The 27,602-nt window shown below is 40.4% G+C and overlaps 1 protein-coding gene across 1 annotated transcript in view; it reads right to left on the reverse strand.

The window, feature by feature from the left end:
• The window catches only part of LOC132395103 (sialate:O-sulfotransferase 1-like), a 127,456-nt gene that overhangs the window by 21,350 nt on the left and 78,504 nt on the right, over window positions 1-27,602 (reverse strand). The window contains exons 6-7 of the mRNA XM_059971413.1: window positions 27,328-27,512; window positions 8,514-8,635 (exon numbers count right to left, since the gene is read on the reverse strand). Coding sequence (XP_059827396.1) covers window positions 8,514-8,635; window positions 27,328-27,512 — 307 coding nt within the window. The remainder of the gene's footprint in view (window positions 1-8,513; window positions 8,636-27,327; window positions 27,513-27,602) is intronic.

The raw sequence follows: 27,602 nt of genomic DNA on the forward strand, positions 1-27,602 counted from the left end.
AGGCTAAGACTAAATCGGGGGATTAAATCTGCCGGGTGGCACAGCTCAAAGGGCCAATTCCACACCGTATCCCAAAAAAAAAATTAAATGTTAGATGGAGCAGTCATCTAGATATTATATAGAAAGAAAAAAAAAACATGTGTTCTGGAAATCTGAAATACAAATAAAAAATGCTAAAAACAAGATCAGACAAAATCTGATATACCAATGCCACTTTATCAAAACAATATAAACGTAGTATCTGTTTGATCCCCAAACTAAAATAAATTAAGGATAAACATGTTGTTCTGCATCACTAATTAAAGAAATTAACTTTTTGAGGTTTTGAGGTTATAAATCATCAGCACACGTAACGTCAAAATTAATGTTTTGTTTCTGCATCCTGTTGGGGCTCTATCTTACCCATATTACACTTGAAAAAATAAGTGGGCGAACTGGCAGAGATGGGTTAACAAAATAAAGAACGTGCATAAATGCACACCTGAAAAGGAGATTTGATTGGGTTTCAGAATTAACTTTAAGGTGCAAATTCCCACAGAATGGAGCAAATGTACTTGCATTTCTGTAGCATGGGTTATTTTGGCCATCGCTAATCTCATACTTTCCTGCCAAGGTCTTGCAATTTAATCTTTATAAGGAAAAGATTAGCTTTTCCTTTTAATATGTTTCTGCTGCACAAAAACGTTCAGGGAAATCATCTTGTTCCATTAATGGTAACATGCAAAGCATTTCAGTATCAAGGTTTGCATCTCTATTGGCAAATTCTGTAAATACTTTAGAGGCAGGAGTGAATACACACAATTTTGCAGAAAGGTGCACAAGCAATTGGGTTATTATTGTGGGAACTTTAACTTTATTGATATTGACTGAGAATGGTCTTAGAAGGGGAAAATTTTGTGAACTTCTCCAAGGGAGATTTGAGGCAATATGTAGATAATTATATCAGACAAGGTGCTGTATTGGATTTATTTTTTTGGGAAATTAAGCCAAGCAAATGGTGGAAATGCTAGAAAGTGGACATTTTGGGAATGGTAATTATCATTCCATAAGCTTCAAATTAGACTTGGAGAGGGACAAAGATGGTCTGCAAGTCAGGGTCCTAAATTGGAGGGAAAGCCTTTGCTCAATAGCATAATGCAACACCTGGCAAAAATGGATTGAGTGCAGCTGCTTGTAGGTGAAACAGCTCCAGATAAACATCAGTCTTTTAAAAGGTGATAGGGAGAGATCCAAAAAGCTGAAGTCAATGAGATTCAAGGCAAGTTGGCAAAGTTAGCTTGGTAGTAGGAGGTATAAGGTGGTGGTGAAGAGCTGCTGGTGGAGTCTGTGACTGTAGGTACAAGGATCTATGCTGGGATACCTGATGTTTGTTACTTGGACGTGAATGTACACGGCTACTAAGTTTGCAGATAATACAAAAATTGATGATATGGATAGAAGGGAAAATTGATTAAGGTGACAGCAGGAAAAAATGTCAGCTGGAAAGTCAAGCAGTGCAATAGCAAATGTGAGGAGGTGTACTTTGGGAAGATAAACAAAAGGTAGGATAAACATGGGGGTCCAGGCAGCGTGGTTGAACAGAGGACCCATGGATTGCAATATGTGGGAGCCTTGTAAAGGGGAGATAATGAGAATTCTAAGCCGGTATGTTCCTGTGAGAGTGAAAGACAAGCACAGCAAGATTAGAGATCAGCAGATGGGATACTAAGTGACAGTTGGGAAACAAAGCATGACAGATATGGGCAACTGGGAATCTAATGATACTTATGTGTGGGGCCTTGAACAGATCCTCTGAAGTTACAGCATAACTCTGAGGTATTTAATGTTGCTGACCCTCTCCACCTCTGAGTTGCTTGGCATCACTCAGCCAGATTTTCAATCTCCATCCTCAATGCTGATTTGTGACCAGTTTTGATTCAGCCATCGACTGTGGTGTTGAGAGCAAACTTAAATATGGCATTGGAGCTGTGCTTAGCCTCACAGTCATAAGTATAAAGTGAGTAAAGCAGGGGACTAGGCACTGAGCCTTGTGGTTCACCTGTGCTGATGGAGATTGTGGAGGAGATTTTGTTCCCAATCCGAATTGATGGGGTCTGCAGCTGAGGAAATTGAGAATCCAATTGCACAAGGAGGTATTGAGACCAAAGTCTTGAAGCTTATTGATTAGTTTTAAGGAGACAATGGTATTAAATGCACAGCTGTAGTCGATAAAGAATATCCTGATATATGCATCTTTGCTTTTCAGATATTCCAGGGTTGAGTGAAGAGCCAGTGAAATCGTGTCTGCTGTGGACCTGTTGTGTCGGTACACAAATTGGGGTGGATCTAAGTCACTTCTCAAACAGGAGTTGATATGTTTCATCAACAACCTTTTGCAATACTTTATCACAATGGTTGTAAGTGTTACTGGATGATAGCCATTGAGAGAGGTTAACATGTTCTTCTTAGGCACCAGTATAACTGAAGCCAGTCTGAAACAGTTGGGTCCTCGGACAACCAAAGTCAGAGGTCAAAGATATCCAGCCAGTTGATTAGTACTCAGCCAGGTACCCCATCTGGCTTTTTGTGGGTTCACCCTTCTGAAGGATGCCCTCACATTGGCCTCAGAGGATCATCATGGGCTGTGAGAGTTCGTGAAGTTTCCTCCATGATGGTCAGGGCAAGCTGTTATGAATGTACCACAGCTCTGAGGGGCCGAAGGGTGTGGGGCAGCCCCCTCCTTTGTGAGAATTGCAAGAGCATTATTGGGTTGGGTCAGAGGACCCAGGAAATGAGAGAGAGACATGGCCATTGTCTCCTGGGGACAACATTTGTGGATTGGGGACTATGCTACGTGCAAGCCCTCGGGCAAAGTGGGCTGGTTGAGAGAGAGATTGCATCACCCCAACCTGATTGACATCTACTACCCGGCAAATTAAGATAAAAGGGGGGGGGGCTGTAGGGACAGCCCCTCAGATGCACCAGAAGAAACGCTAGCGATCCCATAATAGCGGGAAGCCATTTGAAGGAAGCCATGTGTGTTCCGTTCCTTTGCCTGGGGGCTGGTGGCTGGTACCACGGAAAACAACTTGGAACTAACAACGGGGAACCAACTCCCCCGACTCAACGGATTGGCCTCATAAAGACTCATGCAAGTTTCAAACCGTCTCTCTTAAACCCAAAGAGCTGCAGCTTGGAAGGACAGTGACTTTTATCTTTCCATCAGACAATACAATATCCCCTAGACAAATGATAGAGCTATTGTTTATTATTATACCTGCGTTTTTAGATTGAGTATTAACAATGTATATTATCTGAATGTCTGTATTAATCTTATTTTGTGCCCCTTTATAAATAAAGACTTTTAAAAATAGTACCGTCAGACTTCAACGGACCTCTCTATCTTTGTTGGTAAGTGATCCAGTTACGGGAATTTCGTAACAATGCACAGAAGGCATTGTGCTCAGCTGGTGGTGAAGCCTTGATATATGCCACTTGATTTCACATCATTCAAGCCCTGGCATAGCTGTTGGGCATCCTTCAGTATCGGGAGTTGCCACTTCAAATGGCTTTCTGGAAGCTGTACTTGGACCTTTTGTTTCTTACTTGTTTGCCGGACATGAATGCCACTGATCTGGTCCTCTGCAGATCCGCATCTCACTGTTCATCCAGGGCTTCTGGTTGGGGAAGACTCTGATTGATTCTGAGGGGGCATATTCATCTATAACTGTTTTTATAAAGTTTGTGACAACAGTGCTGTGAAGGGTCAAAAGCCCTTTGACCCTTCAAGAAGCTGCCACAATACACATGGATACTAGCTGCCTGTCACAGAAGATCGCACAGCTCCCTCTAACCGGTTGGCAATCCATGTAACTTTCCGCAGGGACCCCACGCACTGTCTCAGCTTACTTCTTTTTTGTCGAATGATACTGTAGCAACTTTTAGTAGCTAAATTACACCCTCAAATCAGATAAGTTAACATAGTGTGCTGATCAGGAATAAAGATGTCATCTAACAATTAGGATTTTGATATCATCACAGCTGGAGTATTGTACTGTATTTTGCTCTCCTTCCTGAAAAAAAAATGGTGCACTTGCCACAGAAGATCAGCAACAAGCTTCATCAAACTGGCTCCAGAATTGTCAGGTTTGCTCTTCAAGAAGCAATTGAGTGAACTAGGTCTGCTTTCAACAGAGTTTCGATGAGTGAGGGGTGATCTTTAGCAGGGGGGTGGTGAATCTGTGGAATTTGTTGCCACAAGCAGCTGTGGAGGCTGAGTCATTGCCTGTTTTTAAGGCAGAGTTTGATAGGTTCTTGTTTAGTCAGGACGTGAAAGGTTATGGGGAGAAGGCAGAATAATGAGGTTCAGAGAGAAATGGATCAGCCATGATAAAATACTGGAGAGCACTCGATGGGCTGAATGGTCTAGTTATGTTCCTATGTCTTCTGGTCTTAATTGAAGCTGCAAAGTGAATACAGGCTTTGACAGGATGGATGTAGTGAGGATTTTTACCTTGGTTGTCATTACCTTGGCAGAGGATACAGCACCATAACAAGGAGAAAACTGCTTAGAACAGAAATGAGGGCATAGATTTCAAGAGACTGGGTGAAATAAGGGATAGGTGGGGAATGCAAACAATTGAGACAAAGGTCAGTTACAGTCTTTCTAGATTCAAACATACAACTAGTATATTCCTACTCCTAGTTCTTACATTCATATGCACTTACATCAAAAGAGAAATTTGACATCATTGCAACTTTTACAACTGCGTCAAAAAATTTAAATTTTTTAATATCTTGCCTACTTATGATTAGTTTTTACATTAAGGCTTGTAAATGTCTTGACTTTAAGCTAAGCACAGAATGCTTGGATATGGGCCATAATTATGTTCCGTATAAAATTTGCTTACTGTCAGGACCCATACTTAACTTCTGACAGCAATATCCCATTTTTAAGCCTACTGGTCTCTATTAAAACAGGCTTATACTCTAATGGTTGTTATTCTTCAATAAGTTGCTTTTAAGGCCACAAAAGTAAATGCAATTTAGTACACCATTGCAAAACACACAACAATAAACAGTGAAAGATTACTTGAGCCTTCATACACAATTCTTCAAAACACAAATAAAAACTGAGTTAAGACAATAACAGTAAATAATAGCTATATAGCACCGAACGAGGCCCTTTGGCCGAGCTGATCCATGCCAACCAAGATTCCCTTATAATCAGGTCCCATTCAACCATATCTTCCTCCAAAACTTTTCTATCCTTGTGCTTGTCCAAATACCTTTTAAAAGTTGTTAATGTACATCCCTCAATCATTTCTTCTGAAGCTCAGTCCATATACCCACTACCCGCTGGGTTTAAAAAGATTCCTGTCAGGTTCCTATTAAATATTTACCCATTCACCTTAAAATTTTGCCTTCTAGCTCTTGATTCCTAAATCCCGGGAATAAGACTGTGCACATAGATCCTATCTAAATTCCTCTATTAGATCATCCCTCATTCTCCTATGCAGCAAGGCAAAAATTCACAACCTGCTTAACCCCTCCCCGTAACTTCGTCCCTCAAGTTCTAGCAACATCCTCGTAAATCTGCTCTGCACTCTTTACAGCTCAAAGGCATCTTTCCTATAGCAAGATGAACAAAACTGAAAACGATATTTCAAATGTGGCCTCACCAACATCTTGTACAACTGCAACAAAATATCCCAACTGATGTACTCAATGCACGGAATAATAAAGGCCAGTGTTCCCGAAAGGCTTCTTCACCACTCTGTGCACCAACAATACCATAACAGCAACCATATGCAAAACTGCTTCTGCAGGATTACTGATAGGATTAAAAGGGAACTTCCCACTCTAGCCTTGGATGGTAAGTACGTAGTTTCCTTCACATAGGCCTCACAGCATTGGGCATTGCAGTCCCAATGGTGAATCAGCAGATTGTATACTTCAGTTTAGCAATACAGCACAGGAACAGACCTTTCAGTTCCAGTGAGCCCATGTCACCCAGTTAAAGCCATGTGACAAATCGACCTACTCACCCACTCTTCTTTGGAACGTGGGAGGAAATCAGAGCATCTGGAGGAAACACACATGGTGTGAGAATGTACAAACTCCTTACGGACCATGGTGGAAGTGAACCAGGGTTGCAGGTGCTTCGGGAGCACTATGCCTACTGCTATGCTACCAAGCCCAAGATGGAGGATTGTCTCTGGGGTCTAGGTCAGGATGGTGACTATGCAGCATTTTCAGTTCCTCTTAGCCCAAATTAGAGCTTAAGATAATTTTCTTGCCATCTCATCCTGGTACAGTTCCAGTAAGTGTGACTGATCTCACTGTGTTGCCTGATGCTGTGATCAATATTCATTCCTCCACCAATACCATGAAAAACAGATAAAATGACTATTCCTTTCATTGCTTTTACAAGATTCTCAATACACTGGATGGTTACTATCATAAATGTAATTCTACTCTTGAGGGTAACAGATCAATTATTCAGAGGTGAACCAGTGCAGACCCTCAGCATTTTTAACTTCCCACATATCAAATGAATGATCCTGATTCACAGATAATTACCAGTATAGAAAACTTCTCTGAATACTAATACCCACGGCCTTACCCTACTTATCAACTGGAGTCAGGAGATTTACTTTCTCCAGCCTTTCGAGTCACACTCTCATTTGGACCCACAGGAAATGCCCAAATGCCAGATCAGGAGAGCAGGTTAAAATTGCTGGCAAGAGGATGACTGAGGGACTTTAGTGACTGATTTTAACACAGAGCTATTCTTTCCTTGCCTTTTAAATATCTTAATGAGAAGGCAAAGGAAGGTAGCTTGATTGCAGCACGTGCATGGTAAGATCTCATGACACAATGGTAAAGAACAAAAGTGACTTGTCCTGATTTTCAGAATGCAGCATCTTACTGTTCTGAATGGGACCACATAGCTCACTTGGGATCAGCTCCCTCCCCCTGCTGAGGCTCCGCCTTTTGGTTTGAAGGGCTGTAACTAATCTGAAGGCCAGAGATAGTTTGTGACCAACCGGTTTAGACTTTTTATGCCCAATAGCTGCAAAAGAACAGCTGCTTGTTGGTATGTACTATCTTACTTACTTCCTTCTCTGCTGTAATTCATTGTAATTTCGTTCCAAAGGATTAACCACAATGCTCACAAGCAGTGTTTCATTATGATCGTAGAAAATACCACATCAGGTATTAGCTTCCCCTGTACTTACACAGCTCATCACTGTAACTACATTGTGTAACCATACCCAATGACATAAATCCACTGATTTCAGCTCTCATGTTACAAGCAATAGTTAATCTTTGTCAATTTTCCTCAATATTACGTTCAGGCCCATCACTTCATTGAAAATGAATCCGAATCTGAAAAAAAGCTGAAGTGTAAAGAAAAATACTATAAACAAAGTTGGTCCATTGTCAAAGGGCAGAAAAAAAGGCACACTAATGTAACAAAACACAGGGAAATACTATCCCATGCAATGATGCTCAGATGATAATGATCAAGTATCATTGGACAGACATTTATCCAAGGATGACATTACAAAGGAAATAAATTTAAGTGTATTACGTGTAGTTACTGTATAAAACAATTAACACTGCCAACAGGGCTTGGTCTCCAGGCAAGTTTCTTTCTCCTCCTCCTCCTTTATATACCCCAGCCAAGGTTTTGAATTTTAAAAAAATCAGCTGTGAGCACCTTAAGTTGTCCATCAGGTTTGAATGATCAAATGACCTACTCCTCTTTTTGAACAACACACATAAAATGCTGGTGGAACACAGCAGGCCAGGCAGCATCTATAAGGAGAAGCACTGTCGACGTTTTGGGCCAAAACCCTTCATCAGGACTAACTGAAAGGAAGGATAGTACTACCTTCTCCGACAGTGCTTCTCCCTATAGGTGCTGCCTGGCCTGCTGTGTTCCACCAGCATTTTGTTTGTGTTGCATGAATCTCCAGCATCTGCAGATTTCCTCGTGTTTACTCCTCTTTTTGTTTGTGTTTCTGTTTCAGAAAAAGGATTGGCTGGTGAGGAGAGGGGAAAGTGCCCTCCCAGAGATGGTACAATGGAAGAAATCGATACACGGCTCTCAGAGAATACGTTAAGATAAGATTCACGAACCAATGGATGTCGGCTTGCTGCAAGCATGTGAAAAAGCCAAGCAAAGTATATTTTCCCCTCAACATTGTATGACAGCAGGTCAAGAAAAGGAGAACATGTGACTTCAATATACTTTTTGATTTTGCCTTCACACTTTTTGAGCAAGCATTTTTATTTTCAAAGGTTTAATCTTTAGTTGGTCGAGGAGCAAAACCAGCTAGAATCAATTCAGGAACTTTAGCTTACGCCACAGACACTGCATGAGGAGTTGTATCAAGTGGGAACTTCCGTTTTTGCCTGGGAATTTTGTAAATCTTAAACCTTCAGCCTTTACACATTTCAAACAAAGACCCAAAACCTATCTGCCATTACATCACTGGTCTTCTATAGTGGAAGATTGCACTTACCTTTTTAGTACAGAACTCAGTGCATTTAACAACAGTCAGGTTAGGCTGGATCGAATAGACTGGGAAGGTTTCCGTTAGATTCGCAGGTATCTTGAAACATCCTCGATAGAGAACATTCCTATCTGAAGCAACATAAAAGGGCTTATTACTTTAAGTCAACAACAATGGGACTGTAGAAGCATTTACTGAAAAGACAATTTATTTTCATAAATGAGCATAAGCTATGACTCTGCTAACTGCGTTGGAAGTGCTGCTCACACACACCAGAGACTGCAGCTTTAGTTTGGTGGTCTCTGGGAGATTACTGAAGAAACACTTCACAACCTTCTCAAACACTAAGAATGGCACTCAATACATATGGATAACAGCAACAACTTGAATTAAATAGAAGGAAAAAACATTTGGTTGCTTTGCGGAGCGTAATCAATACAAAAGATAAAACCAAGACAAATGAGGAGCAGTGACAAAAACCTCAATTAATGTCATAGAATTGATACTAAAAACTTAAGAATGTGACAACATGGAGAGGGTGATGAAGTGATACTTCATATGATAGAGGTTATCTCATAGTTCAATAAATTAATCTGAATAGAACTGCAGAATTAAGGGGTTGCTAAACAATTACTGAGAACTGAACAGAATTTCACTCATGGCTATGTCCATAAGAGTCATCAGATAATGTGTAGTGATGATTAGCTGCTGACTGACACAGCAATTACATTTTATTTGAATGAAAAGAAAGTGTACTGTGTCTGCCAGTGGTAATATTTTATCTTGAAATGTTGCCCAAAATATATATGCTACTTTTGATTTAAGAATAAAAGGATTAAAGTTCGAAAGAGCATTGTTTCCTTTATTGATCTAATCCTAATAAATATTGAATAGTCACATTTCTTGTCCTTTAATTTTTTTTTCATTAGTTTATAAGACCCCGATTAGTGTTATGCCCTTCTCTCACTCTTTCTCTATCCATTCTTCCTTAAGATCCACTGTCAAAATATTTCTCTGATCAAGGTACAACTTTCCTCGAACATTTCTTTCTTTGATTTTTTGTCACATGGAGGACGCCCATGAATCAAATTGGACTGTGTTATCCATTAAAAGTAGCGTTTGAATGCAAGTTCTTGCTCTTGCAATGGATCAAATTAATTCTGTTCCGTTTCCAAATAAAATCCAAGCAGATACCAGAATTACAAATTGATCCACGGTGATTTGTTTTAAAAAGCTGAGCTCTGTTTAATAATCACAACATGGTTCATCACATCAACTGATCGCAAACAGATTTCTGTTTATCCCACTGATTTCAACTCAATTAGAGTATTAATCATTATCAGCTTCTAAGCAGCATGCTTGGCTTTAGTTCCATTCCAATCTACAGAAAGTTGTAATTTCATAATTATTTTTTATTTGCCTCTTTCAGTCACATTTATATAAGAACAAATTGCAGATGCTAAAAATCTAAAGAGAAATTGAAGATGCTGGAAGAATGCAAAGTCAAATATCTGTAAAAAGAAAAATAGTTAATATTACATGTTGATGATTTCTTGGTTTAATATAACTATTCTTTTCAAAGATCACTGAACTGCACATGAGTTCTGATTTCCTCTCCATGGAAGCTGCCTCACCTGCTGAACACTTCCAAAATTTCAGATCTATTCCAAGATTTTTGTCAATAGTAAACAGAACTAAACTATATTTTTAAATTGCACTATTCTCCTTAAACTTCATTAAGTCTTGCATATGGTTTTAATGTCTTGACAGGCCAAGATGATCCTAAAGGAAAGTTCACCTGCATCTGTTTATGCATGTTTCCTGCTGCTAAATATTCTATGCATAGAATGTAAACTGGTTATATTGTATGGCCTTTCGCTGGTTTAGGTCGACCATGGATATTGTGTTCTCGCTATCTATGTTGTTGATGTAGCACCATCTGTGGCTGACAAGAGCAATGCAAGACTGGCAGTGTCTGTTGCAAAGTTTGAAACAACAGTACTATACAGGTTGAGGCAGCAACAATAGTACAGGTTAAGCACCCCTTATCCGAAATTTCAGAATCTGAAAACCTCAGAAATCAGAAATTGTTTTGAGCGCTGGCATAATGTCACAAATAGAAAATTCCATAAGGCACTGGGAAGGTTCCCAAGTGACGTTCAAGCAGGTCTTGGTGCACTGCAATTCTGAGAGGTGACCTCACCGACCAGGGGTGATTTGATAAGTTTGTGGCCTAAGGTAAAAGGAGTCAATTTTAGAAAACCTAGCACACTTATTTTTCAACATAGTTCTCCGCCCCCCCCCCCCCCCCCCACATTTACACACACAGTCCAGCGGTCGTGGAGCATTCGGATCTTGGACCTCCAGAAAGTGTCCACAGCAGGGGTGATTGATAAGTTCGTGGCCTAAGCTAGAAGGAGATGTTAAGCAGCCCTCATTACATGCACATACAGTTCAACTCTTTGAGTGATTATGCAGAAAGTCTGAAGTTAATAACTCATCTCCTTCTGTCAGGCCACGAACTTATCAATCACCCCGATGAGTTATTAACTTCAAACTTTCTCTATAATCACTCAGAGTTGACCATGTGCATGTAACGAGGGCTGTATAACTCATCTCGTTCTACCTTAGGCCACAAACTTATCAATCACCCCATCTGCGGACACTTTCTGGAGGTCCGTATGCTCCACGACCGCTGGACTAAGTCTGTAAATGTAGGAGGGGACTATGTTGAAAAATAAATGGGCTAGGTTTTCTAAAATTGACTCCTACCTTAGGCCACGAACTTATCAGTTACCCCTCATATGTAATGAACAGAAGTTAATGAAAAATAGAAAAACACTGCATAAAGCGAGAAATGAAGATATTTGATTGTGTATTGAAAGAGTGGATTTGTCAGTGTCAGAGTGAACATATGCTGCTTAACGATGTCCTGAGGGTGAAACAAGCAAAGATCTATCATGACAAACTGAAAATTGAAGGTAATTGTGAATATTCAGCAGGCTGGTTGCAAACATTTCAGAAAATGGATGGCATTAGATTTTTAGAGATTTGTGGTGATAAAATGTCAGGTGATCACAAAGCAGCAAAGAAATTCATTGATGAGTTTGCCAAGATAGTTGCTGACAAAAATCTGGCATGCTGAATGGCTGCGTCAGTACATAAGTCTGATGAACAAATGTAAGACAAACAACACACACACAATGTTGGAAGAACTCAGCAGGCTAGGTAGCATCGACGTTTCGGGCAAGACCTTTCATCACATCTGATGAAGAGTCTTGGCCTGAAATGCCAACTGTTTACTCTTTTACATAGATGCTGCCTGGCCTGCTGAGTTCTTCCAGAATTTTGTGTGCGATACTTGGATTTTCAGCATCTACAGACTTCCTTGTAAGTGTAAGGCAAAAACTGCTTACTAGTAACAGATAATTCAAATTCAAAGATTCAAAGAACATTTATTATCGAAGTATGTACACGCTCTTCCTGCAGGCAGCCCCAAAATCAAGAAGCACCATGGAACCCTGTTCAAAGAAAAACATCACTGTCTGCGCTAAAAAAGAACAAATTACACAGACAGCAAAAAAAATGAGGGAACAACACACAGAATATTAAACATCAAACTGCAGAGTTATTGAAACAGTATAAGAATGTTCAGCCTAGTTCATTTCAGTCTAATTTAACACTGCATTGTTCGTTGACTGTAGGCTGCAGAGCCAGTCCGCATCGAAGTACCCCGATCAAAATAGCAATAAAAATGATGTAACCCGAAACAAAAAAGACACATAACAAGCACTGCAGAGTCCCCTAAAAAAATGAATCCAATCCGCAAACTGCCGATCAATCCTTGCCCAAGAGCCAAGACTCCTGCACCTTCCTCTGGCAGCAGCAAGCAAGAGGCAGAGAGAGACCGATGAAACATAGCAGATGGTGCTGAACGCCCGCTCACCTTCCACTCTCATTTGCTCGATGCTTTAACAGGCAGGATCGGCGAGTAATGGAGCCAGTCATAGGTTTGCGGTCTGCCATTAGGCTGCATATTAATTTATCAACCTCGCTCCGGAACAGGCCGAATTCCCTCAGATAGCAAAAGCAACAGATCGCTCAGTCGGCCCAAAAACACACCGTCAAAATGTAAATTGCAGGCTCCAATCATACACAGATTAGTATTAGACATACAGTTAAAAGAAGAAAGAGACGTATCTTTGTGAACTGTTTGCAGGACATCATCAGTTGCATTGGTCACTGGCGCCATCTTGCCACATACAGTTGGGAATGATAGCAATGCCAAACAACCACTGACTGTCCACCTGTGTGACCAATGTAGTGATAGCCATTAAAATATGATATAAAACTACCTTCAAGGTATATGTATAAGTTGTATATGTGATGTAAATGGATTTTGTGTTTAGACTTGGGTCCAATCCCCAAGGAATATCAGATACAAATATTCCAAAATCTGAGACACTCCTGGCCCCAAGCATTTTTGAAAGGGGTGCTCAACCTGTAAAATGCATTTGTAGGGTACCTTGCCCTATTAACATACCTCAAAAGGTCCACACACTGCAAATTACTTTGAAGTGCAGGTATTCTAATCCAACAAGGTCTCACAAGACAGGAATGAGCTGAACAGCCGCTTAATAATACTTTTGTTGATAATTGCTGGTGAGAGGATACCTGAGCTGGATGCCAGAAGATCTCTATACTCTTCATCAGCTTGGGCACAAGACCTTTGTTGTTTGCCTGGCAGGACTTAGGTTTAGCCTAGTATCTGACAACCGAATGCTTAGGACAAGAGCAAGGTCGAGCTGCTAGTCAAAACAATCAAAACGGCAGATGACGGAAATCTGAAAACAGACATTACAATACTCGGCAGGTCAGGCTGCAACAGACAGTTAAGAAAGAGGTAGATAGAGGTAGAGAAACTCCCATTAGAGTTCATGTAGAAAGTGCCCAACACAGCAGTGAGCTTCAGGGATTGGTGTTGCATCTGTTGTTACCATCTACATTCTAGATCTAGATGATACACTGGCTCAGCAAATGTGATTGGTACCAAGATTGGGTGCATAGTAAGCAGCAAAGAAGGCTAAAGTTTGGAGCATGATTTGGACCAGCTGGGAAAATGGGCTGCAAAATGGCAAGTGTGAGGTGTTGCATTTTGGGAGGACAAAGCAGGGTAGGACTTGCGCAGTGAATGATAGCGCAATGAGGTATGAGGTAGAACAGAGAGATCTAAGAACAGAAATCCATAATTCCTTGAAAGTAATGTCAGATGTAGATAGGTCAGCAAAGACAGCTTTTGGCACATTCGAAATGCTGGCGGAACTCAGCAGGCCCGGCAGCATCTATGGAAAACAGTACTGTTGACATTTCAGGCTGAGACCCTCCAACGGGGCTCATTGTCCTTCATAAATCAATAGATGTTGCTGGGATCTGAAGGCCTGAATTATAGGGAAAGTTTGAATAGGTTAGGATTTTCATCTGGAGGGTAGGAGAATGAGGTGGAATCTTAGAGGTGCACAGAATTAAGAGGGGCATAGACAGAGTGAATGTATGCAGGCATTTTCCCCTGAGTTTGTGTGACACAATCTTTGGTTGAGGGTGAAAGGTGAAAGATTTAAGGGAACCTGAGTGGGATCTTTTTCCACTCAGATGGTGAGGTGAATGTGGAACGAGCTGCCAGCAGAAGTGGTAGATGCCAGTTCAACTGCAACATTGAAGAGAAATTTGGATAGTTATGTGGAAGAAGAGGTATGGAGAGCTGGCTCTGAGAGTGGGTGCAGAGAAACAGGTCGGCATGGACTAGATAGGCTGAAGGGCCTGTTTTGGTGCTGTAATACTCCATGACACTAACACCTGCACAAAAATTAGTAAAACTGCGGCACCCTTCTTAATATCAAAATCTCACCACCACCACCAGAACTCCCCGCTACAGAAAAACACCATCTTTGTATCTCAAGATATCTAGCTAATGCTATGGAGCTTGTGTTTGCAGTCTTCCTGCAACTCCCCCTCCACCCTGCCAACCCAAATCTGCATCTGAAGCTGAACACGCTCCTTTCCTCACAGCAGTACCTCCTCCGCTGCTATTCAAGTGTTCACTTTAATGAATTGTATAATAACAACCAATATAATTACATTACGTGACAAAACAATTAAGTTAAAACAAGGGAAATTGTTGTTACATCTTGAGAGAACAAGAATTCAAGTCAACAGTGCAGTCTTCCAGCAAAATAAAACATGTACTTGAGATTAGAGACGCACTGCCTAATTAAATATTCTGAAATCTCTCTCCCTACAATTCAGTGTATTTTTTTTGCGCTTGCAATAATTAATGCCCGACTCATGTTGTGATATATTTGTCATTTCAATTCTGGATAAAATGATCACTACATTGAATTTTCTTCCCTTAGATAGGTCATCTCCTACTCTTTCACTATGGGAACACCGGCATGAGCTGTAACATCAAAGGAAGGTTTGCACTTAAAAAATAGATTTGCAGACTGTCCCCTTTTGCACTGATCCAAAAAGGGTTCAACCTGACCATCTTGCGTCAATGTTTGCAGCAAAATTAGTAAATAATTTAATAAACAAAAATCTGAAATGCAGGGCGATACAGAATACAGAATCAATTATTTAGAGCTGTGTAATACTAGCTGGACTGAATTATATCATGCCAGACATTGGATTGCACTCATAACCTTGAAATTTCATAGCCAATGTAAACAAGTCAGTAGTTGTCAAAATAAGCTTTTCATCAACATTTCCTCAGTATTTGGTCATTAAAACCCCATCATCGTTAGAGTTGTACATACTAACATATTTCTTTCATCTTACCAATGTCTTATGTTTTACAGAATGCATTATATGAAGGAAGCAGGAATATTGGACCTATTTTATTGGATTGGGGTTGGTGGGGGGTGGGTCAGATAGGTGTGGTTGCTGCACATGATACATAGAGACATATAAATTAGGACCAGGAGTGGGCATTTGGCCTTTCAAGCTGACTCCATCATTTACCAAGATCATAGTTCACCTCAGCTCTGCATTCCGGCCTACCTACTCCAAGTTTAACCCCCTATACTCTTTGGTTTTACCTAGCATCTTTCAACCTCAGCCTTAAAAATAAAAACATTCTGCTTCCACTGACTTTGAGGAAGAGTGTTCTGAAGATTCACAACCCTTTGAAGGAAGAGAAAAATCACCATGGCACTTAAGGCAACTCTCACATTGAACAGTGACCTCTATTTCTCATAAGAAGAAACATCCTCTTCATATCCATGTTGAAACAAGATCCTCAGGGTTCCAACATCTTCAGTCATCCCCACTCACTCTTCTAAACTATAGCACATAGAAGACAGCATGCCCAACCTCATCTCACAGAACATGCCGGTTCAATGTATAGATGTAATAAATTTCTCGCTGATCTCACCAATTGAAGCATCTGGCAGAACTGAAATCTTTGAGGATGCAAATGGACGGTGAGCAGATGTTCCGCGTGGTCTAACAGTATTTGACTGGTTACTCTCGCCCTCTCGCTCAAAGCTGCTAGAGGATGTGCTGGGGGTCCTGGGTCTTGGGAAAAGTTTAATCAGCGCAGTTTGTAAATTGAACTCTGTAGCTCTTGTTGTGATGTGGTTTGTGGTTACTCCTTTTTTAAGATTGTTGTGCTGTGCAATTTTGATCGAGGGAGACTGGCTCTGTGGCCTACAGTCAATGAATGACACAGTGCTAAACTGAACTGAAGTGAACTGAACTGAATATTCCTAGATCAGTTCAAAGACGTAGCGGTTTGATGTTTTATATTCTGTGTTTTTGCTCATTTTTGCAGCTTGTATGAATTGTTCTTTCATCTTACGTGTTGGGTGCTTAATGTTTTCTTTGAACAGGTCTCATGGTGATTCTTTGTTCTGTGACTGTCTGTGGGAAGGCGAATCCCAGGGTTCTATACAGCATACAGACTTGGATAATAAATGTACTTTGAATCTTTGATCCTTTGGACCTTCTCTGAAATGCTGCCAATGCATTAACATCCTTCTCTAGATACAGAAACTGACGTTGCACACAGTACTCCAGGCGTGAGTTTCCCAAAGCTGAGACTGAAGCATGTATTCAATTCCTCGGCAATAAACCATGATGTTCTGTTAGTTCGCCTAATGACTTGCTGAAACCAGCACTCTAGCCTTTTTTCAAGCATACACTCAGACACCTTGATTCCTTTACACTTCAGGTCTCTGCATTCTCCTGCCAAATGGACAATTTTTGCATTTTATTATATTATATTCCATTTGACAGAATTTTCACTACTCACTTAATCAATCTATATCAGTTTACGGTCAACATACACAAAATACTGGAGAAACTCAGCAGATTAGACAGCATCACCTCATGTGCTCTACACAATACAGTAAACTGTCTAACTTTGTGACATCAGCAGGTTTAGTAACCATACCACAGGTTGTTTGAATTAATTGTAATCACCACTGGGGCCTGGTGTTACACCTTACCAACCAGTAAAAGATCAGTTTATGCTTCCTCTTGTTTCCGGATAACCAACCCATTTTCTATAAGCTATACCACGGGCTTCTATTTTCCACAATACTCTTTGTTGCAGTAATGTATAAATTGCCTTTTGAAATCAAATTATTGCAATTTCACAGCTCCCCTTTATCAACAGCATGTTCCTTCTTCAAGGAGCTCTTACAGGTGACTTCAACATGATTTCTCTTTGACCGAACCATTGCCCTATTAGCTTGATTTTTTAAAAGAAATCTTAAGTGACTTGCTAAAATGGCTTTACAAATAGCTTTTTAAATATCCCCCTCCGCCCCGACAGATATAGAACTAACTAGCTCGTAGTAACCTACTTCGTCTCCCTTTCGGTTTCAACAATCCTTACAGGTCTGTGTCTTTTTTTTTATTTTGGACTATTCCCTCCTGAAGATGGAGGTAATTTTGGAGGGATAGGTGGAAATGGGCAAGATGAGTTTAAAGCAGAAAAAACTATCTTTTTTTTATTGATGGAGTGAGGATTGGGAGTTAAACGGATTCAAAATAGAGAGAATAAAAATGAAAAGGAGAGAAGTATCAGATTTGGAGAGAGAAAAAGACACGGGACAAAATAAATGTAACAAATTGAGTCCAGCTGAAGGATCTTGGCCCGAAACGTTGACTGTTTATTCCCCACAATAGATGCTGCCTAACTTGCTGAGTTCCTCCAGTATTGTTATGCAAAATTTTCAGCATCTGGAGAATCTCTTGTGTTTGTAACACCGGAAATTATTTGTAAATTCTAACATATTTGTTGCATTGCATCAAGTACAACAACTCAAAGTACTGGTATGTGCTGTGAATATCTAGTATTCCTGGATCTACGCTCAGTGGGCACATTTTTAGTTCCCTCCTGTACCTAATAAAGTAGCCACTGAGTGTATGTTCGTGGTCTTCTGCTGCTGTAGCCCATCACTTCAATATTTGACATGCGCTTTCAGAGACAGCACTACCGTAACACCTGGTTATCTGAGTTGCTGTCAGCTTGAAGCAGTCTGGCCATTCTCCACCAACCTCTCTCATTAGGAAGACATTTTCTCCCACAGAACTGCCGCTCACTAGATTTTTTTTTTGTTTCTCACACCAGTAAACACTAGAGACTGTTGTACACGAAAATCCCAGCAGATCCGCAATTTCTGAGATACACTAACCGCCCCATCTGGCACCAACAATCATTCCACAGTTAAATTCACTTAAGTCACATTTTTTCCCCTTTCTGGTGTTTGCTCCGAATAACAGCTGAAACTCTTGGCCATGTCTGCATAGCTTTTACTCGATGAGTTGCTGCCATCTGATCGACTGATCTGCAGTATCTGCATTAATGAGCAGGTGTTCAGGTGTACCTAATAAATTGGCTACTAAATGTAAATAGAGAAGATCGAATTGTTCATTTTTAATGACGGAGACTTGGATTAGCAAGACATTAAAATTATGTTTTCCAAAAGGTTTCTTATACTCTGAATTACAAGCCTTAATTTTTCATTAAGCTCACAGCAGAGAGCTTCTGTGCATATCCAGCAAGTTATTTCATATAATGAGCAAGATAAAGGGAAGCCCCTATGAAAAGCAACAGGTGAGGTGGCGCAAACCAACCAAGATATCTGGAGGTTTGCAACTCTCGGCATGGGCCCCAATCTACTGAGTTTGATCATCAATTATGGAACATTGTATAATTTTTCCAAGCAAGATGTGATGTAACATCATTTAACCAAAGCCATGAAGAAAACAATTACTCTTGTCCTCAGGCATTCGCCATTCACCCATCCTCCCTCTAGTTTCAGATCAACTGTACTTCATGTACTAGCAGGCTTCAAATTTAACAGTTTCAGAGTAGTATCACCCATTGCTATATTCCTCCTAATGTCCGGAACCTCCTGCAACACTGTATTTCCCCAAGATCTCCATTTTACCACTTAATTGCGGCCTCTTTCCTTTCCCTAACGTTATTGTATAAGACATTAGAAACTGTTTTTTCAGGCCTGGCCAGCTTGCCCAGATCTTATGCACTGAATGTCCCTCTCTAAACCCCTCTGTCTCTCCTTAAAAATTTAACCCTTTTTGAAAACTTTAGATTGCTTGCCCTTTGTAGCTTGGGGCTAAATTTTGACTGCAAAATGCTATTAGAGTAAACTTCTTTCTGTAAGATTGGTAAGATAAGATTAGCTTTATTTGTCACATGTACATTGAAACATACAGTGCAATGCCTCATTTGCGTCAAATCAAATCAGCGAGGATTGTGCTGGGACAGCCCACAAATATCGCTATGCTTCCAGCGCCACCATAGCACGTCTACAACTTACAAACTCTAACCACGTGCACGTCTTTGAAACGTGAGAGGAAACCGGAGGACACCCACACTGGTGTAGTAATAGTGTTCTGCTGACCGCTGCACGGTGCTGCTCCACTTCAATAAAAAAATTTTTGATAAAGGTAAGTTTTTGTTAAAGTGTCAGATAACATGACCCAGAAGTGCTATTTTGTGGCACGGCATTTAGTTGCCCTATGCGTGGTCGACAAGGTTTGAAATTTTCCTCTCCGATTTTCCGAACACAACTGGACATGGGTCCTAGGATCTGTGCAGTTGTATCCAAAGGCACGTTGTGGTTGTTGGAATGCCTCTGTGGGAAGTTAACTGAGAAAGTAATGCCTACTTTGTTGATCACTAAATTCCTGGGGCACATCCAGGCCTATCAAGTTCAGTGCCTAGATCTACCTGCACACAGGTAGATCTTTATGTTACAGACCCCTTGCTGAGTCTCTTCCTTGCTTCTCCAATCCCCAACAATCCAATCCTATCTTGTCCATGACCACACCTCCCCTCCACCTCACCCAGTCATCCACTCCTGCATTGATGCACCAACCGTTCCTCTACCCCATTCCCTCTCCACCCATTTCACTGCATGTGAGGTCTTGGGCCTCATGCAGAATACAAAGTTACTGGCAAGGGCCCTTACATAAAAGATATGTTAACCATTGTGCACTGTCAAATGAATGTACGGATATAAATACTTTCAATATATTGGGCTGTAATTTGCAGCTTCAGGCCAGGTAACAGCTTCTGCCGTTACTTAACTGCCTTTTGATTAGATATTTTGTTGGCTGATTGTTCAGAACCCACCACTGGATGTCTCACTAACCAATAAGAATGGAGGACTATGAAAATAATGCAGGAACTGAGAAGGAAGTGTCATTTAGAACAGGTGAATTAAGAGTCAACTGAGATGCAGTAGAATTCAGAATTGAGTTTTAACAGCAGCAAGCTCTGTGAGCAGAGAGGGGTAGGTTCTGTTGGGAAAAGCGAAGATTTCAGATTCCCTGCATATTATGGAGGTTGCCATAACACAATAGAGAATAATATCCAGCTAGCCTCCTTCCTATCTCCCCACCTTTTTATTCTGGCATCTCCTCCCTTTCTTAGTCCTGAAGAAGGGCCTCGGCCCAAAACATTGACTGTTTATTATTTTCCGCAGATGCTGCCTGACCTGCTGAGTTCCACCAACATTTCTTATGTGTTGCTTTGGATTTCTAGCTTCTGAAGACTTTGTGTTTATAGAAGTTGATCTTCTTGGTTGGTTTTCGTCTTCTAATCTTATAGTGCGCACCTCCAGAGCAGAGAACTCTTATAGTAAGTTGTGTGTTGTGCTTCTCTGGGAGTGCAGGAGCACACTGATCATAGCTGTGTGATTTGACACCTGACCTCATTGGAAGAGGATGATTTGAGGGACTGAGGGAGTGGAAATTGGGAGGACAAGGTGAGAATTGCTCACTTCCCTGCAGTAGCTGTCTTCACCTGCCTTTAGCTCCTAGCTTCCCTAAGTTCTATTAAGTTTATAGATCAGAAGTGTTAGTATCAATAACTTACTGACTTAACCCAGTCATGGAGCACTACAGTACAGAAACAGGCCCTTTGGCCCATCGAGTCTGTGACAAACCTGTTATTCTGCTTAGTCTAATTGATGCACACCTGGACGATCAGCCTCCAAACACCTTGCATTCATGTACCTATCCAATACCTTTCATAAATGTTGCAATCAAACTCAGATACACTATGAACTGAACTGACTCTTTCTTGTCCAGCCTCTTTTAAACCCAGGTTGGAGCTAGACTTCAAATATTTGTGTTTTTAAAAGAATGTTGCTCTGGAAATGCTACGACACTTGCAGTCTGCCCCCGGCATATCCTTGCGTTGTTAACGCAAACAACATATTTCTCTGTGTGTTTCGATGTACTGTACATTTGCTAAATAAATGAATCTGACCTCTCAATTCTGAGTAGAATCAGAGCCCAAAGCGAGAGAAAGAGAATATTAATCAAAAAGAAGAACAATTTGAAACTTTGGCTCTATTTACTCATGGTAATTATTTTCAGTATCTGGAAGGATTTTGATAATGCAATATCTATCACTTTATCAAAAGCTGAATGTAGACAGAGGCAGAGAAAAACTGAGGGTCGTGTTAATTTTGCACCATCTCATACATCTAACAGATAATGGGAAACTAACACTGAAGTAGTGCATCTTAAGATGTTATATTTTGATTTCTAAATAAAATTTGATAACACAGATGGATTCTAGTTTAAAAGCATCAACTGCATTTGCAGAACCATAGGACCTGCAAAAATAGCTAACAGGCATCAAGGGAGGTTTCAGATTACAAGCATTTTCTCTATACGGTGCAGGATATACAGTATGCACAAAATAATCACATTGTAAGTAATTTTTCTAAGATGATCTATTCCTTAAAGGTGAACTTGATGCTTTTTTTAGATGGAGAAAACAAAATGAAGAGATCAAGACCATCAGTGTTAGAGCTTAAAATAGCAAAGCAGGTGAAATAAACCAGAACGTGGATTTAGCTTAAGGTCTCAAGGAGCTACAGGGCCTCTGAGGAATAGAAGATGGGGAGATAAGATAATTATAGGTTTTGAGATCCTGTGAAAGTATTCAATCAAGTATCTGTGGCCTGCCTTTTCTACAACTCAGAGGGACCAAAAAAAGAATCAAAGAAAAGACCAAAAAGGACTAAAAAGGGGGAAAGTTCAGACTCAAATGAAAGAAAGATCAAGAAACTTAATGGATCAGAAATGCTGGTTTGCTCTAACTGATGCAAGTTAGAGAAAATGTGAAATCTTTGAAAATGAAACAAAATGTACAAGGTGATCATCAAACCTTTCAACATACATTGAGTGGCCACTTTATTAGGTGCACCCCATGCCTGCTCCTTAATACAAATACAGTGGATTCCTGTTAATTGGGACATATTGGGACCAGTACATTTTGGACCAATTAAGTGGCTGTCCCAAATGGCCAAAGTTTTATGGAAATGGTTAAAATAGTCTAAAAAAACTGACAATCTACCATTTCACTGAGGAACAAATTCTATCATTTGAAATACAGAACAAATTAGAATATTACCAATGCTATTGCGGTGCTATAAAACTGTGTCTTAGCTCCTAATTCATTCAGGGTGTGCTGCCATCTTCTTTTGATTGACTGTAAATGAGCAAAATCAGGGCAGACACCTAGTACAGATTATAGACTGTTCATACAATACTTTCAACATTTGCGTCTTCCAAATTTTTCATTTTCATTGTAGCATTCAAAGTGAGTGTCAATACCTTCAAATTCTTCATGGTTGCTAACCTGTTGAAGTAGTGAAATTGTTTCACTTTCACTCTCAGCCATTCCTGGCATCTCCAAGACTGAATGCTCGTAACCGCGGTGAGCAAAGTAATTCTGGATTGCCTAACTGCCTATTTCTTGCCCACCATCAGTGCCAAAAATCATGGCTTTTTGAACAAAAACACTTGCAACTGATGCTGTTTAAAAACTGCTCTCGCTAAGTAGTGTAATGTTTAATGACCTCACGATGTGCACGTGACTGACACTAGTTAGAACATTTTTGGCAATAGCTGTCTGTCATGGCATGGTGTCTCATATTAACAAAGGGAATTTTCTTGATTTGCTTTTGTTCTTTAAGAGTTGTCCCAAACAAGTGGCTGCCCTAACTAACTGATAGTGCAATTAACTGGAATCCACTGTCCCTTATTGAATGAAAAGTAACTAGATGATGGAAGTTGAACTCACTACCCTGACTTCTGCCCTCTGCTTTGGAAATCCCCAATCACATGAGGTGGATTAGATAGCATTAGATGGAAGTAGAGAGAAATCAGCAGCTGTGAAACTATCCACTTCAAAAAAAAATTTAAAGACTCCCGTTCCAATTAAGGAGCATATTGTCCCAAATAAATGAAGAGAACCCCTGTTATTTCCTCGATTAGTTTTTGTTCTTTAAGAATTGTCCCAAATTAGCAGCTGCTCCAATTAACTGACGGCCCAATTCAGATATTTTAGACATTGGAGAATTAAGCCATTCAGTCCATGAAGTCACTTCACTATTTCATCATGGCTGAACCATTTCCCTCTCAACCCCAGTCTCCTGCTTTCCTCCCGTAATCTTTCGTGCCCTGCCTATTCAAGAGCCCATCAACCTCCACCTTAAACACACCAAATAACTTGGCTTTCACAGCTGCCTGTGGCAATTAATTCCACAGGTTCATTATCCTCTGGCTAAAGAAATTCCTCTCCATCTCCACTCTAAATGAACGCCCCTCTATTCTCCTATGTCTTATGGTCTTAAGGAATGGACGTGAAATCACTGCTGCAGTGCAAGTTCAAGAAACAACTTTACTTAGTCGACAAGCATTATTTATAATAAGACTGACAGGCCTCTGGAATGGAGCAAAGTCTTGGCATTGTGATGATGACTTTCTGTAAACAAAAAAAGCAGATGCTGTCAGGATCAGCTTAAAGAGGAGATATTACAAGCGTCAGGAGATGTTGATTTGTACAACTATAGGGGGTGAATCCATGTACTTTTCCTCGGCTCTCTGATTAGTCTCCACCTGCTACTATTTAGTGTCAACCATTTAAATTTCAGAAGAAATAATATTGCCTCATTATAATTTGGATCTGGCTTTTGAGCTGAAAGACATGACTACCCAGGGAAGAAAAGATCATCTGTCCTAGCTGTGCCTCTCAAACTTTTATATGCTTCTATTGGATCTCCCTCAGTCTCTGGCACTCCAGAGAAAACAATCTAATTTTGTCCAAACTCTCTTCATAGCCAATACATTCTAATCCAGGCAACATCCTGGCAAACCTCTTCTGCACATCCTCCAAAGCCTCTACATCCTTCCTGTAATGTAATGACCAGAAATGCACACACACAGCAGTCCAAATGTGGCCTAAAATGTACTACAACTGCAAGGATACAAGCATTCACTCTCTTTTTTTTTGCCTTCACATATACTACCCGACCTGCTAAATATCTTGAGCAGTTTTTTAAAAAATATATATTTCAGATGCAGAACATCTGCATTGTTTTGTTTTTGTTGCTTTGAAATCAGAAGGGGCTCCTTCAGATCCAGGGAGGATCATGCTGTAGTTGTTATAAAATGGGCTGAGGAATATTACGAGGATTTTGCCTTGTGACTGACTGGGTTGTAAAAATTTATAATTTACAGAAAATTCCTGGGAGACAGACTGTGAAGAGCTCTTACATAAACAGTGCACACTTCCTTTGAACTCTTCATGTTTCACGTATATAAGACAATACACTCTGCAATGGACCTTTTAAAAGGTTAAGAACCCTTGACTGAACACAGATAATTTACACATGATCCTCTCCAAACCATGAGCAGTCTCTACTGGAAGTCAGTGGTTGACAAATGTAATGATAATTGCCTTAATTTCAATCAGTTTAATGTGGAGTATTTATTGTACTCTCATCAAATCACAGAAATTGCACATAACAGACCTATATAAGAAATTTTGTTTTCAGTACTGTTGGAATAGAAACTGTAGGAAACTTCTCATACAGCAGTAAATTGACTAAAAATTCACTATTAAATCAAATAAATTTCTACTTGGTAATTTAAAATGATGTTCTGATCAAGAAATGCAATTAAATCTGCCAATTCTCCAGTATTTGTTTTCGAGAATTGCATAAAGTTAGTGGAAGGACAGGGTTGTGCACAAGTTCTAGCCACCTGTACATCAATAAACTTTCCATCCTGACAGTCAGGACATCAGTTGAGATCACATTATGTCTGATGTCCCACCTTCCCCTCCCATTCATTGCTGCCAGTCCATATCTCTGTTCCCACTTCAAGTGGAGGAAGCAAGGCTTTTCAATTCCCAGTAGAGGATAGGGCAATCTGCCTCTCCACTCCTAGTGGAGGTCTGCGCACTCCATTTGCCATATCCAGTGCCAGAATGACCATTCCCAGGCTGTTAGGCCATGTTTCCATTCCTGCCACCTTGATTAAACTTTGCTCTGGTCAATAGCTTTTCAGTAGTGCTAGAAAAAAATAAAATACTCCAAGAAATCTATGGTACCTATGAATCTCACACTACTCTCCAGCTCCATGGACATCTGTGGTTTGCTGGGAAAGATACAAGTTTGAAATCTATCCTGGGCTGTCATGACAATCATCTGAGATCACATTGCCTCTGATGTCCCATCTTCCACTCCCATTCATGCAGCCAGACAATCTCCCTGCTCCCACTACAAGTGCCAGGAAGGCTTCTCAGTTCCCAGTGGAGCACAGCATACTCTACACCACTACCCAACTACCAGCGGTGACCTTGGTGCTCCACCTGCCTTAGATTTCTCACGTTGTGCACCTCGTGTTAGTGGTTATAACTTTCAGTTGCTGGTTAAATTGTGAGCAGATACTGGAGTTTACACTGAAGGTACACTTTTTCCTAAAATTAAATACCTCACAAAGGAGAGCTACTTATCCACAAATGTGGCTTATGCACCAGAATTTAATCTATTTGTTGTGTTACCTTGTTTTACAAAAGAGAAAAACTATACTCAAGCTCTTCTGGTGAGAAGGGCTGGCAAGCTAGCCGCTGAGGAAATGTCCATTATAAACACAGTCATAAACATAAGCACAGATATTATAATGACTTATTGAAGACAATGGTGTTGATTATATTTCAGCAACTATAAATAAATAGATGATAATTTAATCCCAGATTTAGCATGCCTTTGCCTCCAAGATTCAATGTCAGTACAGTGAACTGAGGCAGAGAGAGCTATACTGACATGATTATACAGTTGTCAAGTAGGTAGGAATTTTGAAACAAGTAAATATTTTCTGTTCTGCAATGGAAATTCAAATATGGACTAAAATTTTGGCTGTGGTACCCAATTCGTCTCCTCTTTAGAAAAAGTATGGGATCTTGCCCCAAGAGGGAATTGAAAAGGAGGCCAGTCGGATTAGTCAGTACAATACTCTATGACTACAAGACTCTTAACCTCAGGGTTAGACATTCAAGCCCCATGTTGAGCACATTATGAGGCGACACACTGACACACTCAGAAGAACTTCTACCCGGAGCACCAGAGACCCGGGTTCAAACCTAACCTCACAATGTGCAGTTTGCACCTTCTCCAAGTGACTGCATCAGCATTCTCTGACTGCTCTGGACTCCTCCCACAACCCAAAGACCTACAGATGAGTTGGTTAAGTGACCGCTGTAAATTCCCTCGGATATGTACGTGAGTGGTGGAATCTGGGACAATCAAAGCAAACATGGAGAGAATTTTTAAAATGGGCTGATTGTATGATTAGGGTAAAATATAGGTGCTTTCATGATCTATTCAGAAAATGTCGATCAAAGGAACATTGTACGCAGGCACCATCTTGACCGGAAAGGTGGTCAACGTTGGAGTGAACCCGTCTGTGGGACAGCCCATTTCTGAGAGGGCTCTCTTTTTGACGTCACATCTATCCTTTTAGGAAAAGGACAGATGCAGAGCAGTACAAGCAAATCAAAAGCTTATATTGAAAGGCTTTCCTTAAAGATGGATAACTTATGCTGGGACTAAAACCAACAAACAGATGAAAAAGATGATGATTCATCGGGGGACCCTCAGAGACATAATGAGGACAGATCATTTGAATTTCAGCTTTGGAACCTTTTAAAGAAATGCTCATCTTATTTCCTGGCAGCATATAGCTGTTTCCCCATACTCACATCACAAAGAACACATAAAAATAATAGATAAAAGTCCTGAATTAATATACAGTGAAGAACGTGCCAAATGCAGGGCAACATAAATAAATACAAGTAAATTGGCTGATGTTTTCTTGAGTTTAGAAGCAAGCCACTAAGGGGTTTAAGGTACTGCTACATAAATTAGCACCATTCTATAACTTGCTGTTGGATGCTCTTCCTTTAAATACTTCCAAGAAAGAAACATACATCGTTTGTTGCTTGGTCGAAGGTCTTCTACTTTGTACACCGACAGTCGATTGACACCACCGCAGACTGTGTGCTTCTCCCCTTTACACTCCATGTTGCAATCCCCCTGTCTTGCACTCGCTGACGTAACTCGATTTCCACAGTAACATTCTGCACCGTATTCCAGACCAGCATAAAGGTAACCTCTGTGAAGACAAATTTGCCATCAGATTACAAAGGAAGTCTTTTAAAAAAGTGTTCTAAAGTTATCTGATTCTCAACACGAACTGACTCCA

Source organism: Hypanus sabinus, chromosome 6 (genome assembly GCF_030144855.1).
Source record: "Hypanus sabinus isolate sHypSab1 chromosome 6, sHypSab1.hap1, whole genome shotgun sequence".
Lineage (NCBI taxonomy): Eukaryota > Metazoa > Chordata > Chondrichthyes > Myliobatiformes > Dasyatidae > Hypanus > Hypanus sabinus.